This window comes from Pieris brassicae, chromosome Z (assembly GCF_905147105.1).
Source record: "Pieris brassicae chromosome Z, ilPieBrab1.1, whole genome shotgun sequence".
In the NCBI taxonomy this organism is placed as follows: domain Eukaryota; kingdom Metazoa; phylum Arthropoda; class Insecta; order Lepidoptera; family Pieridae; genus Pieris; species Pieris brassicae.
In genome coordinates, this window is record NC_059680.1 from 3,545,636 (window position 1) to 3,561,807 (window position 16,172).

The 16,172-nt window shown below is 34.4% G+C and overlaps 1 protein-coding gene across 1 annotated transcript in view; it reads right to left on the reverse strand.

The window, feature by feature from the left end:
• Positions 1-6,389, reverse strand: part of LOC123718461 (Krueppel-like factor luna) — a 62,111-nt gene extending 55,722 nt beyond the window's left edge. The window contains exon 1 of the mRNA XM_045674970.1: positions 6,229-6,389. Coding sequence (XP_045530926.1) covers positions 6,229-6,327 — 99 coding nt within the window. The 5' untranslated portion in view covers positions 6,328-6,389. The remainder of the gene's footprint in view (positions 1-6,228) is intronic.
• Positions 6,390-16,172: the final 9,783 nt, after the last annotated feature.

Here is a 16,172-nt window from a genome sequence, read left to right on the forward strand (position 1 = left end):
CTTAAAATTTCCATGTTTTTTTTAGTTTTAACTCTCTGTCCGATGCACATAAAAATATTGCGTAAAATTTTGTGCCTTGCAGAGCCAGCGGAGTAAACAATTGGTGACAAACAGTAAGTGCGCAGTACGATCCCATTATTTACCTTTTGGTATACGGTTCGTGAGCACCCCACTTAGACTTTGTGTCGCGTATCGTATGAGTCATATGTCCAGTCATATGCACAAAAGTAAACACGATAATCTAGTTCGTGAATCAGTCATTACCGAGTACCAGTTTGTACAACTAATTGTAACTTAGTAATCCATATAACATATTTTAGAAGCATGGTGGGACATCGCAAAAGATAAACGACTAAAGTAGAGGACATTGTAAAAAAATAAGGCAGTTGAAATGGCGAAACCGGGCACATGACGAGATATAACAGGTAGACAAAAATTATTGCAACCTATTACACTGCAAACTATGGACAATGGAGAATGGCAACCACGACGTGGACAAAAGGAAAAGACAGAGCAAGAGATGGGCAGACGATATAAAGAGAATTCATATTCTCACAACTTGGACCAGAAGAGCTAGAAAAGAATTCATTAAAAATAATGGCAGCCTATGTGACACAGGACACGCTGATCACCAAAACTGATGCATTAGATGAAGTTAGGTTACGTATCCAAAACAAATTCCTTTGGTAAAAGAATAAAGAGTGAGCGACCACACTGATAAGCAATATCTATTTACACCAATACTTAGCGACAAACTGTTTCATTTATTATATACAATACGATTTTGGCATACTGAAGTCGTACTAAACTGAAACTCGGAATATTACCTGAAGACGGCCGAGTATTGGACAGGTTATTTAATTACTATATATTCGTGTATGCGCAAATCAAATAAAGCAGAGAAGCTATCATAACTCAATATATCAAAGGAATAAAATGTTATATGAATATAAGATCTAGGTAGTTATGTTTTTTAAATTGTAGGATTATATGTGTAGGTATTGTGTCCTATCGCATTAGTAATAACTGTTAATAAAAATGAGTATGTGGAATTAAACAAAAAAAATGAAATATAGATTTAGATGAAAGCTTTATCGTCTCCTAAAGAGAATATTACCAGAATTGCATTTTCGTCGCCTTATCGCATTGTAAAGAAAAATAAACTATATTGCTATCAACATTTAGATTAACCTATCAGCTGATTTGATAATATTACACAACACAAGCTTGAATTCTTACTTGGAAACCAAATGTTGCAGCGTTTAAATGTTTTGTTAATATATTTACAAGCATTGAATTCATTTCTTCACTACCAATGGCGCTACACAGGGGTACACTGTGTGGCGAAAAAGTTGCGACTCTTACCTTTTAAAGCTACAACATATGTCTATATTATTTTTTACAATTATTAATGTTTTACGAACGTTACATTTATAATAATGAAAATAATTTCCTCCATAATTTTTAATCGACTTAAAAAAGGATCAAATTCTGTGTTCTTTTGTTCAGCTTAGATCATATAATGGTCTTTTGGATGTGGACACCAAGAATCGAGTATGTATTGTAATGATTACAATCGTCAACCTATATATAATTTATGACTATTCAAAAGGACAATGCCAATCCTTGTCCTTTTGAATAGTCATAGTCTAACGAAATCCATGAAAACATACTTGACTATTATGGACTCGACATGGATTTCCACTCATATTCATCTGCCGTAAATAAATAATTGAAAGTTCAGTCAATAGCAATAAGAAATTCTCGTTATTAAATACTTTTAAATGTAGGATTCGTTTCTATTTTTATAAGGAATTCATAATATTTCAAGACAAAAATATTGATACACGCGCGTTAATATGCACGGGTTATGGCTGCCTATCACTACCAATTTTTTTTTGAAAAAAAATACGTTTGTAACTGGAGAACCTGGAACAAGCATTTACTGGTTTAATTATTCATGGATTGGCGCGCAATCCGAAATACAATTTTATCCGTAAGCCGTGTTTATTTTAACTCGAATTCAATCATTTTTTTGTGAAATTGTGGTTGTTTTTAGCGCCACTGTAAAATCGTACTATTTTCGAATATTCATCTTCGTACGTGAAAATACCGTTGCGCAAATAACACGAAACATTAATGATATGTACGGACTGCTTCTATAACCATGGTATATTATTGGATCAATCGTTTAAGACCTGGAAATTTTCAGATGAATAACAAGCCTCACGGTCGGCCAGTAACCATTGTCGATAAAAAAAGCTAGATAAGTGGGTTCCATACGAACAAGCAACTGACTCTAATCGATATGGGATATGGGAGTTCTAAATCGAATTGTAACCTACTATGACAAGTGGATGGGAAATGTAAGTGTTCATCTCAGTGGGTGGAACCATGTACAGCACTTCATCGGGGTGCTAAAATAATCATAGGATGATGGTAACTGTCTGATGAAGCAGTGCCGGACTTGTACATCACAGCTTCTTACCGAATGGGCCAACAGTGACGGCAGATGTCTCTTGCCTAGAATTGCAAACAATGGAGGAGCTCGCAATCCAACAACCAAGACTGGTCAATGGCCCATTGCGACTCTACGACTGCACAACAGACCTCAAAGCTACAAAAGTTACAGCTGGAAGCTCTCCGTCATCCACCGAACTCATTAGACTTTGCGACAGATTTCAACATTTAGTTTTTTTTAGCGGGAATTAACGCCGTCCGGCAGACTTCTACAGTAAAAATATAATAAACAAACATCAAAATGTACCATCAATATGTTATTGTATAAATAATAAGCTTAAATTAAAACATACAATAATTTCATATAAATGAATGTAAAATCTAAAAAATCAATGGAATTCGTCTTATCGTAGAATCACACAGAATATTCTATCAACTTCTTTATCAGACAATGATAATATATAAGTATATTTTTGTTTTTGTTTGTCCATATTAAAATTGTGCTTCCATACAAAAACATCAGTGTTTATCATTAATACTAAACATGTAGAAGGGTCGTATTATGAGTCACATTTAGCACGAAGTCTGAGGGATATAGTCGCCGGCCGGCTAGCTAATTAAAAGAATACCAAAGATTTGATCGTAGCATTTAAAAATTTATTGTTTGAAAAAGTCTAGTCTAGGCACTTTTTAAATTTTGTCTCAAGTATTTTCACAATTTCACAATTTCGAAAGTAGACTAAGAATGGCATCGAAATATTCCAAATTCCTTTGATTAAGCCTGAAACGTTTGACACAATACTTAAAACGTATTGGAATTTCTCAATACAAAAACGGAATTTGGAATTTTCGCAAGTATTTTCTACTCGCCTTCATCCTTACGATTTTCCCAGTATGTTCTATTTAAATAACCAGTATTACGTAGGCAGATTTACTGCAATTTATTATTTTTTGTATGTATCCTCGAACGCCTCGCGTGATACTTGAACGGCCCCTATGTACTGTAAGAGTAGTTGAACTAGTCCCTTATTATGAAGGATGGCATACAAAACATTGGTAAATTGAATATTGAAATGGAATATCACGAGAGCAGGACCAGTTTTACCTGCCTCATCAGAGGCTTCGGAATATTTATACTCGTAAACCCGAACCTAGGCTTCAATAAAAGTTTTCTCCGAATCGTAACGGCGTATTATATTAACCACTAGTTCTCAAATCATTAAATCAAGGGCGAAGAAGGGATGAGAACTCACCACCGCGTACACCTTAACACCAAAAGCTTAGTTATTAGATATGGCGAAATATATACTTTATAAAGAGAACTAAAGAAGTTTGAAAGAAACAATTCAGAATTTAAAATAACGCTCCCAGTTTGGAAGAAATAGCAATTAAATAACACAAATACGTGGAACGTGAGCTGAAGTGCTATTGAAGGATTACACTTAATAATATATTCAAAACGAATTTGCTCGGTTTTAACATTTCTCTATCGTGTATACATTTGGAATAGTGTGCTTGGATTATTGAGCGAACTGTTCGTTCCCTAAACCAATAGTTTTTTTTTTGCTTTTTGGCCCGCGCTTTGTAAATCCTGAACCTTATTTAATTTAATAAAAATTGCCACAGTGGTGGCCTGGAAGAGATTGGTCGAAAGCGATGAGGCTAAGTTGAAATGTTGAAATTTAAATGTCTATATTGTAATACAACAATAATAAATAAATAAACGGAGCGCACGCGCACGGTTTGAGCCTTCTGGGTGCGTGAGTGCCCATATGGTATCTCTTAACATCAACTAATGCTGCCCATTTTTAAAATATATAAATGTTTATACCATTACGGTTATACATATAAGTTGCTGTGGCATAAACATTCAAGAATCGTTAACAGCCACATCATGATGTAATTCGTATAAAAATAACGAATAAATTATTTATGAAGATATATGACATCAGCAATGAGAGGGGGACGGCACTATATTTTGTTCCTCATTTGCCGTAAATCGATTTTCACTTGAATCGTTTAAATACAAAAAACATGAGAAAAAAAATATATAAATCGAAATAAATAAAATAAATCGTGAGTTTTTTTTTGAATAGAGCCTCGGCGGTTAGAACACCTTCCGGTATTGAGAGAACTTTTAAGTTTTAACCGTCAGTTAAAAATTATTAGAGTCGTCAATTTCTAAACTTATTGTACCTGATTAATATTGTCAATATTGAGGGGAGCTTTTTTATCAAGTGAAAATGTGTTTGCGCATGGTATTAATCTTAAGTCGATTAATAATTTACGGCACGGACTCGCAGACTTTATTTCTGTATGGAAAAATAAAAAAATTACTACGATATTTTTAATCTGTATAAAATTTGAGCAGTGTTGGCGTAATGACTCAGGCTCAATGCAAGGCAATGATTTTTAAGCATTTGACACTTGCTTATACGAAAACAAACATCGCTATCTGACGTGTATCCCAAAAATCTACGAAATGTCCGTACAAAAAGCCATTAAAAAATAAAATTATCAAAGATATGGACAATTATTATTATCAAAAATTTGTTTATATATATTTATTCATATATATAATTTATTCCTTGCACTTAAACGCTTATTATCAATGTACACAGGATTAATTATTGAAATATCAATTTCTATGAATCCCCTGATTTCGTCATACATTCGAAGCGGATATTAATTAGCGCTCCGTGTAATTGGTACCGAATTATCGCGTATGGCTCGATTACAGGAAATCTATTATTGCATTAAATACACATATTAGCCAGTTAAGCTTTATCTGAGCTCATTCTATTATGGGTGCTTGTTTAATGCTCGAAGGAGCTTCTGCAACAATTAATGTATTGATGTATAAATAGGTATTGAATCTTGACGTAGATTTGAAGTAAATTAACTTTAATTAACACGGATAATAGACATAATTGACGAGTACGTTGAGTGTCTACTGTCAAAATGACAACTGTCATTTTACCCGGCGCAGGACATGAGTTGCGTGCGATATACGCGTAATCTTTAAATACTAAAGGATTGAAGTTGATCTATTATCCATAAAGGATAAATAATAGGTAGCAAAATAACTACGACGGATATTGTTAAGACTTGTATGAACATTTTTTGTTAGTTTTATCATCGAGAGAGATAACATATCTTTAGTAAAATATTAGTACTGCATATATTCGGACAGATGATAACTAACAATGCATGATTCTACTCTTTAAACATTTTGCAAAAAATCCGCAGCTAAAAATATGATATTTTTACAGACTTCGAAATTACGACTTGAAATATATATTTGACGACAAATATAATTTTAATTAACCCATTAATATGAAATTTCCCTTAAAATTTGGTACAAGTAATCATTATCCTTTATGAAATTGGTTTTTAAAAAACAACATCTAACTTGTTGCTTAATTAGACTACTGCAGTCATACTTAATATTAGTAGTAAAGTTGTACTAAAGCCGCAGAGATAAACAGAGAATCCGAAACATAGCTAGGATATTTTTAGTAATGCCGTATGCATGTCGGTCGGCACCGAGCGATCATCGCAACAAACAGCGTAAAAAATACATCTTAAAACTAATCCAAGTTCAAAGAAAACTAAGTTAACTTGAAGATTCGTGGAAAATCGACCGCTTTACAGTCTCACGCAAGCGCGACAGTGTCCTACAGAAGATCCTAAATGGTAAAACAATAATGCGCCAGCCATCATTCGCTTAGCATGCTATGACAAATGAAAAGACGCTCAGCCACTCACCTGTTCCCAATAATCCTCGAGGGATTTCCACTCAAAGTATCCCGTGTCGGTCACGTCCTGCAGTTCGCGGAACAGGTTACCGCTCGGTAGGACATCCATCGTCGTTACATATAATCGCGACACGAAAAATAACAATACACCACACGTCTTACTACTGCGGCAGCACGCGCACAACTGATTAAGTACGACTAGGGAAGTTCTAAACGGCCGCGGCGTGGTGTAGGAGACTCGCGTATTTTTACACTATCGATACTACCTAGTAACAAGAATAGATACTTTTCTAATATAATTCAGTTACCATTAATTTCTCTGCATTAACTGGACCCTTATTTTTTATATGTAAGACAGTGTACAACTTTAGTTTATTAAATTCTTTATTACGTTTTGCTTGCGTATAGATATTTGAAAAGCTTATGTTTTGTACTTTTATTGAGTTTTCTTTAACAATTGATAGCGAGAGTACTAGAATTATGTATGTATGTAATTTTAATGTGGCAGAAGTTTGACTAATCGATAAACGTGAGTTTATTCACAATAAATGCTTATTCAAACTATACTTTACTGTTGCATACATGACAAAATTCTAGTATATAATTTGACAGCGTTAAATGTTTTTTTTTTTAATAAATGGAATAGTATGGTGATATTAGTATGAGTATTGAACGTATATGCTAAATGGGCTTCACTATTTTATAAAATTCCACGAGCCAAAGTAGTAATGGCGTGCGTGTGCGTGCTTTTGACGGTTTGAATCTTTATTGTATACCAGCGAATCTTTGCTATATTTTTGCAATAAAACTGTTTATACGTTTAAGTATTGGTAGCATGTACCTAAAATAAAAATATGTTGTCTTTGGTAAGTATCTTTAAAAGATAACAAACTTAGTATGAGCTGTTAAAGATACTTTAGTGTAGTGTGTAGTAGAATTAAAAAAAAATCACAATATTCACCATCAAAATTGTTGTATTTTTTAATTGGGCAAACGGGAAGGAGGCTCATCTGATGTTAAGTGACACGGCCTCTTGAAGGACCGTAAGTCGTTAGTCGAATTGGTTCGGAAATACTTCAGTGGGCAGCCCGTTTCACAGCGGTCGTGCGCGGCAAAAACTGCCTTAAGAAACGCTCAGTTGTGGAACGACGGACGTCGAGGTGATACGGGTGGAATTTCGCATTTCGTTGTTGTATGCACTTTAATAATGAAATACTTATGGAACAATAAATGTGCCTGAACTCGTGGTCACAATCTCAATAATGATATGCCCAAAACGACCAAGTTCTCAATAAGTTTGGTCGTTAATCGGACTAGGTTCAATTTGTATCCAACCGAACCACAATGTAACCACTGACTGGCCTGAAGACACGATGAGAAGTTGTATATATGGGGGATGTTGTCATCGCAGTGACTGTACAATGTAGGTGTCGTTGTGACTTATAAATTTTAAGAGTTTTAATGTAACTCATAAAACATAATTACTTAGATTAATCTTAATAAATAATACAAAGAATTGTTATATATAATTCTAGATAGGATTAACTCCGTCCTCCGTCCAATATAACTATTAACACTTTGGAAAATTTACAATTAAAAAAATTCCAATACAAAATTTTCGTACTCATTCAATTGTTTGACAGTTACGAGATAACTGTGTAACAATTAATGTTCATCTAGTCGATACGGTATAATCTCCACCAGCAAAACATGACAGTTAAAGGAATAATACTATATATACTTACATATGAAATTGGCGTTTTGTATGGGAGGAACAAAAAGTCGAATATTTTTAAATATAATATATTTAATTAATCAAAGTATGAACCATTGTTTTCTATGCACTTTTGCCATCTCATAGGTAGTTCATTGGTCCCTTTACTAAAAAAGTACCAGTCGGACGGGAATCAATAAAATCTGTGAAGGCGATTTGGACTGCCCCATCAGAGTTAAATTTTTTCCCTTGCAAGAAGTTCTCCAAATTTCGAAAAAAATGGTAATCTGTTGGAGCAAGGTCCGGGGAGTACGGAGGATGTCTAGACATACCAATTGAAGCTCTTCTAATTTGGTAGCCGTCTGTTGAGCAGTGTGTGGTCTAGCGTTGTCGTGAAGTAGCAGTGCCGTGGAGCGATTGACCAGCCTAGGTTGTTTAGCCGCTAGCTTTTCCATCATAGTTTGCAATTGCTGACAACAGACATCAGCCGTAATAGTCTGGCCAGATTTGAGAAAACTGCAATGACCAATACCGGCACTAGTCCACCAAACGTTTACAAGTAACTTTTTTGGGGTTAATTTTCGCTTGGGGTAGGATTTGGCTGGCTGGCCAGGATCCAACCATTGCGCTGAGCGCTTCCGATTATCGTAAAGAATCCATTTTTCATCACAGGTAATGATTCGGTTTAAAATACCTTCATTATTGTGCCGGTTCAGTGATGTAACGCAGCAGGCGACGAGCGTTTGCGCGTGAGGTACCCACCTTTGAAGCTTTTTAATCTTCCCAATTTGCTTCAAGTGAATTAAAACAGTTTTATCACTAACACCGCAGCCTGCAGCTAACTCGGACGTGGTTTGCGATGGATCCGATTCCATAATAGCCTTCAATACTTCATTATCAACTTGGGTATCAGGCCGTCCACGGGGCTTGTTCTGCAGGTCGAAATTTCCAGAACGAAAACGTTGGAACCAAAACGTACTGTGTTTTCTTTTGCAACCTGACCGCCATACACATCATTCACCCTTCGAGTCATTTCCGCAGCAGTAGTGCCACGGCGGAACTCGTGCTCGTAAATAATGCGATACTTTAAGTTTTCCATTTTGTAAAATGAGTGACGCAAACAGAAAAAAACAGAAGAAAAAAACAAATGAATGACGGTCATCAAAGCACAAATACATGAGTAAATAGCTGTACAAATTTGAATTTGAAACTCCTAACCAAAGAGGAGGTAGTTGAGGTCAAAGTGGCCAGTACGACAAAACGCCAATTTCATATGTAAGGACCTAATATTTCAGTTGTCAAATATTTAGGCGCTACGAAGTTCGCTGCGTCAACTAGTAGCATACTGCATAATATATAGAACCATACTTTATTCATTTTAACACAACAAATGAGTTAACGCCGAGAACGGCGAGATTATATTAAAAAATATTATTTATATATAAATAATAAGATTATAATAGATTTTATCCGTAAGATTTATTTAAAGAAAAGTTCAATGAACTGTGTAATTAGGTTATAGTGCACCTGTAAACATTGCTTTCGATAAACGATTTGTTACGGTGCTGTAGAAAATTTTATTGACTTATTACGCAGTTGCCCTATTATGTTTAAGTAATTCGATACATATAAAAATATTAAAAACAAATTATTAAGATATATTTTATACACATAAAATGTCTACAACGTCAAAGACGAGATGATTAACTATGGGAGATGATATGAGTTGAAAAAAAATAAGAGCGGTAATTTTTTTATTGCTGGTTGGTGAATTCGTGCGACAGTAAAACATAGACACTAATAAAAAACCAATGGGCCAGTTATTTCGTCTTACAATGTCAGTAATAAAAATACGTAAGCAGACTCGTGGCCGGTAATGATGGAATGGGCAGCTCGATAAATAGTTCGCCAGTTTTAGGTTAGGTTAGGTTAAGTTTAGCATTGTTGACTCGCCTATTTAGCTATTTCACTGCTCAGTATTTACTATATGATCCATTTTATATTTTTTACAACTCATTTTTGTTTACTTTAAACTAACTTTAAACTGGCGAGCTTGTTACTAAATATGCATGTTACTAAAACTATTTTATACATTGGCAGCGTTCAATCATTGTCCTTCTATATAATAATGTAGTAATAGTATGAGCTATCTGAATTCTAAATTCCAAATGCGAAGGTTGAGTTGTCTCACACACCTATTTGCCTAACTTGTAATTGTTGAAAAAAATAGTTATTTTTGTAAATAAATCTGAGTTTCGCGAGCTGCATTTGACCCCGACCTACTAAACCCCATATCCATCGGCTTGCTATGGACGGGAGTCAATATAACAATTTCCCTGAATCCGAAACCAGGTTAAAAACAATTCTAACATTCATGTAGACGCGTTTGCATAAAGTTTTAGTTTAATAATTACTAGATAGACTACTTTAGATCAGGTTATCTGTGAGTTGATGGTGATACTTCAAAAAACGTATTAGATTAAAAAAAACGAGAGCCGTAGTATGTCGCTAAAATCGATTGATATAATAAAACTGAAATAAGTTAGCGAAGGTTGTAATGGCAAGCCCAAGGGGATTCGACAATAAGTCCGGATTAGGTCCATTTGATTTAAGAAGCAGGAGATACCTTTGTCTACTAGAAAGTTGAAAGAAAAAAAACTTCCCACAGTTCCAACAGTGGAGCTTTAAAATTATTAAGCTCGCTAATTAAGTGCCCTTAGGACGCATCTATCGAATAAGGCTTAAATCTAGCTCTGGAGTTAAACCTCTTTGATTCAGGATTATAGACATATCGAATATTAAGCCTTTAGACAAAGCAATTGTAATTATTTGATTTGCGGGAAGCTGGAAGCAGTAAGCTTTATTGATTAGATTCATAGGCTTAGAGTAGAGACTTAGCACTGAATGTGACAAAATCCCGGATCGAAAACGTATCATGGCTGTTAGGTTTTTAAGTGGTTCACGACTTCGTCCGTTCCATGATAACACTTGATACGTACTATAAACAACAAAAGGCGCTACTACCACTAGGTCTTAGCCTCAGATTTCTATATTCGGGAAAATTTATTTTTCTTAATAGACAAGACTGATCGTAGTTTCAAAACATTGTGGAACACTTAGACTGTTAATGAACATTACCTTAGTTTAACCTATTGACAAGTGTTGTAGAAAATTAAGTCAACATAATATTACTTATTAGCCATAATTATTGTATAGACTAGATTGTAATTGATGTAAAGTCGCACTTAGACGCAATAAGACGGTTTTTTTGCCAGACCCAGGCCGTCGATTTTTAAGTCAAATGCACAATAGTCACGGGCGCGTAAAAAGTGCGCACACAAAAAGTACGAACGAACCTCAACCTTAATTATAATAATAATAATGAAACTTTATTCGTGACATAAATATGGTTTTGATAAAATTGCTTTAACGCTAGTCGCCACATTAAGGAGCCCCTGTCTTATTACCTATGTTATACAAAAGACGTTATTTGAGAAACGTGGTTTTTGAGGTTACATACTGTTACCGGTTACGGCTCATTTCATAGTATTTAAGAAGCCGATTTAACTAAGTGTAGGGAAGGCGTTGGACGCAGAGCATGGGGAGAGACTCGTACGGGAAATCTAGGGAAGACCCTATGTCTTGTGGAAACGAACTGACATTGAGTGAATCTAAATTAGTTTAGGGTTAAAAAAGTAATTATAGAGTTCGACCTAAGTGTTTTTCTATTTTTTTTTTAGATTCAACGAGGTCAAAAAATGCAGAAATAAACGCTAATATTTAGGTCAAAACCTTGACCTTTCAATCTCTAAAAGGCTTTCTCGGGCTATTTGTGGTAATTGCTGGTTGTTGATAACTGAATGTACAACTTTTCCATACGATAAAAATATATTGCAAAAACATTTTTTTAAATAAGCGGTAGTATTTTTAAATGGAATCTTATATATTTTGTGTATATTTTCAAAACGTGAAAATTTCATATAAACGACGCTTAGATCATGACTTTTACGATGGTTTATGTAGATAATGTCTGTTGCAAAGATCCCCGTTATCAAAGACGTTTCGCTTACTGAATCCTGTCTCCGATCATGGACATATTTCTATGTTCGCAAAGTGTGTTCACAGTAGCGATATTGTGTATATTATGTATTTAATATTATATATTCTTTTACATTTATGTATGTATGTATTTTTGTAAATAAATAAATAATTTTGGTTTTTACAGCTCGAACGTGGCCTTATCCGAAATACACCTTACCTTACATATGAAATTGGCGTTTTGTCGTACTGGCCACTTTGACCTCAAATACCTCTTCTTTGGTTAGGAATTTCAAATTCAAATTTGTACAACTATTTACTCATGTAGTTGTGCTTCGATGACCGTCATTCATTTGTTTTTTTCTTCTGTTTTTTCTGTTTGCGTCACTCATTTTACAAAATGGAAAACTTAAAGTATCGCATTATTTATGAGTACGAGTTCCGAAACGACTCGAAGGGTGAACGATGTGTATGGCGGTCATGTTGCAAAAGAAAACACAGTTCGTTTTTGGTTCCAACGTTTTCTTTCTGGAAATTTCGGCCTGAGACCCAAGTTGATAATGAAGTATTGAAGGCTATTGTGGAAGCGGATCCATCGCAAACCACGTCCGAGTTAGCTGCAGGCTACGGTGTTAGTGATAAAACTGTTTTAATTCACTTGAAGCAAATTGGGAAGATTAAAAAGCTTGAAAGGTGGGTTCCTCACGAATTGACTGAAGCAAACCGGCAAACGAGCGTCGACTGCTGCGTTACATTACTGAACAGGCACAATAATGAAGGTAATTTAAACCGAATAATTACCTGTGTTTAAAAATGGATTATTTACGATAATCGGAAGCGCTCAGCGCAACGGTTGGATCCTGGCCAGCTAGCCAAATTCTGCCCCAAGCGAAAATTAACCCCAAAAAAGTTACTTGTAAACGTTTGGTGGACTAGTGCCGGTATTGGTCATTGCAGTTTTCTTAAATCTGGCCAGACTATTACGGCTGATGTCTATTGTCAGCAATTGCAAACCATGATGGAAAAGCTAGCGGCTATACAACCTAGGCTGGTCAATCGCTCCACGGCACTGCTACTTCACGACAACGCCAGACCACACACTGCTCAACAGACGGCTACCAAATTAGAAGAGCTTCAATTGGTATGTCTAGACATCCTCCGTACTCCCCGGACCTTGCTCCAACAGATTACCATTTTTTTCTAAGTTTGGACAACTTCTTGCAAGGGAAAATATTTAACTCTGATGGGGCAGTCCAAATCGCCTTCACAGATATATTTAAAAATATTCGACTTTTTGTTCCTCCCATGCAAAACGCCAATTTCATATGTATGGACCTAATATAAGTAATATCAATACATGTTCAGGCATTTAGTTTCAACCACGGGGAGCTTCTAATATTTTTCATTAAAATGACGGACGTCATTACTTTTCTATTGGGATATTTTACATTTTCGATTCTTACTTAGCCCAATCCGTGGTAGTTATCACAATGAGTTTCAAAGAGGCGAGACTGATAAATAAAAAATTTCGTGTCTTGTAAATACACTTAAATTCTTCAACATAAAGACCAATCAATTAAGATCAACGAATTATAAGTAATATCCCGTGTCAGTCGCATGGTTGAGTGACTTTTAGGATAATTCATATAAATATTAATACTATGACAAAATATGTTATATTAAAAAAGCAAAAAATGTGCTTGGTCTGTATATCAGATTCCCTTTGCCTACCAATGTAAAGAATAGGCAAATCGAATTGGCCAGTTTAGGATAATTTTTATGTCTTTTGTGGGTGCTCAACTTATGATAGAAAATGAGGATACGTGCGTAAATTTCGAACGTAACGGAAACTCTCTCATACTAAAAAGTATATCGTTTTTAAGAATTCTTTTATCAATAATAATAAAAGAATAAGTGGCCATCATTGAAGTCATTTTAAAGATTAAACACATTCATGTAAAGAAATTATTATTATTAAATGTAGATGGCGGCATTTTAAAGCAAGTTACTGATTTAAAACAACGCCATCTTGCGCACTGAATTTTTAAACTTGAAAATGTTGATGATGTTATGATGTTACATGTTGTTGTATTACATTCGCACTAGGTGGCGCTTAAATACATACTATCCATGGACAATTTTACCAAGAGGTTATTGTGTATAGTCGCCCTCTAACTGAAGTTAGTACCATAATAAGTAGCGTCCATGTGCAGTGGAGCAATACATTGCATCTGTACACGTTACTTTAATGTTTTAGGTCCACACAGGGTTGCGCGTACAAATCTTAAATCGCCCTTGACCATAAATTTAATTTAAAGTAAACTATAATACAAGCTATTTATCTCCTTTGATGGAATAAATTGCTATATTTTCTATAATAAACAAAAAATAGGCTGTTTAGAATAAATCATAATAATTTTAATCCTTCCTTAAAGCTCTTACTCTAATTCCGTATAAGTTCATATAAAAATAATAAAATACGCAGCAGCTGGAACCGCTTTGTCTGACATCAAACGTAAACCACTTAGAAGTAAAAGTTATATACTAAAAACGTCTTTCCCCTTCTTTACAGTTCCCGGCCACACTCGCGAATCTGACAATAACAGAAGTTCACGTATTTGCGCATATATTTTTTGGTTCACCAAAATAGTGATATAAAGGTATGTATATATGTATATTGCGATCTTTGTAACGCTTATTGCGCAAGCGGCGAATGATATTATGTATACCCCATAATGAGAGTGAAAGTGTGTCAATATTTATATTAAACAGTCTAACAGAAAATTTCTCTTCGCGAAACAATTTATTTATATTTTTGAAACTTTACGCCTAATTTTCTTTTTATTTAAAGAAATAACTTATGATTTCATTGACTGATTTAAGTGTTTAAATTATGCAATATTCAAAATTATTTTTATTGCAATTTTTCGCTGTACTTGTAATTGTTTTATTTATTTATCACGCACAGATAAATGAAATAATTTAAAAAAAATTAATATTATTATTCGAGGCTATTTAAAAGGTGTCTGATGTAGTCGTAGGTACGATAAAGGGTAAGTTATATATGGACTTCAAAAAGATATTATTCCAAATGCAATACGATTTTAGATATTAGATGAGCTTCCGTTGTTTCTATAGGATAGTTTTATTTATTCGGTATACCGGTATGGTATTTACCTATTTTTTACTAACTAGCAAGAGAACAATAACAATAAGCGTCCTAAGAGAGACCTAGTTTTAAAAGACCGAAACACAAAAAAGAAAATAACCAATCTCTGGTTTTTGAATTTCCTTAATAATAAACAATACCTTTTGAGGCGAGTCGATTTCTTTTTTATCTCAATTGACCTAACCACTTATACAATATTGGAGACAATATCATTGTGGTTCGTTTAGAATTGAAATTTTTAAAAGTTACTTATATTTAATATAGTATTATAATAATTTTTAACACAAATATTTAACTCGTTCTAGCACAGCTCTTTTGTATATGTAACATTTATTGAATATAATATACAAGTAGTTACTGTAAACACGGACTCTGCTATATGTTGAGGTATCTATATCTATTAATATATATTGTGAACTAAAGTTGTGTTATATGACGCGAGACATACAAATATAGAACTAAGCCAAGCGTGTCGCAAGTGCCTTGTGATTAAATATAAAAAATAATAGAGAGAGGAATAATAACAAAGGAAATAGTTGCTCTAGAACAAATTAATATCTATCATAAGCTCTTTTAACCTTCCAATAATTCGACTTCCATAAAGGAGCATATCAATTCTTAATAGTTAGGGAACGCACTCACGAGACTGTCATTTTATATGTCTATGACCGTGAGCGTAGAAAAATGTTATTTATATATTTGGTAAATAAGAAAATAATATTGTGTATATAAACGTTCGTATTAAGTGCCACTATCCTTACAGTAACTGAATTTAAACAATCCTGTTAAATGGAAGGGTTGGTTAATATAACGAAAAAGTACAGTGAATCAACAAATTCATTCCCTTTTCATTCCCAGAATATTAACATGCATATGGAATTCCTGATACTTCTCTCATAGTGCATACTCCATCGCAACTGGAGCCTTTGACAATATCACCTGGGAGCCACTTAGGTTAAATGATCTGCCACTTGACTACTTTCATGCAAGTTCGTTTAGCGTTGTCCCGCCTGTCGCAAAGTAATTTGGTTAA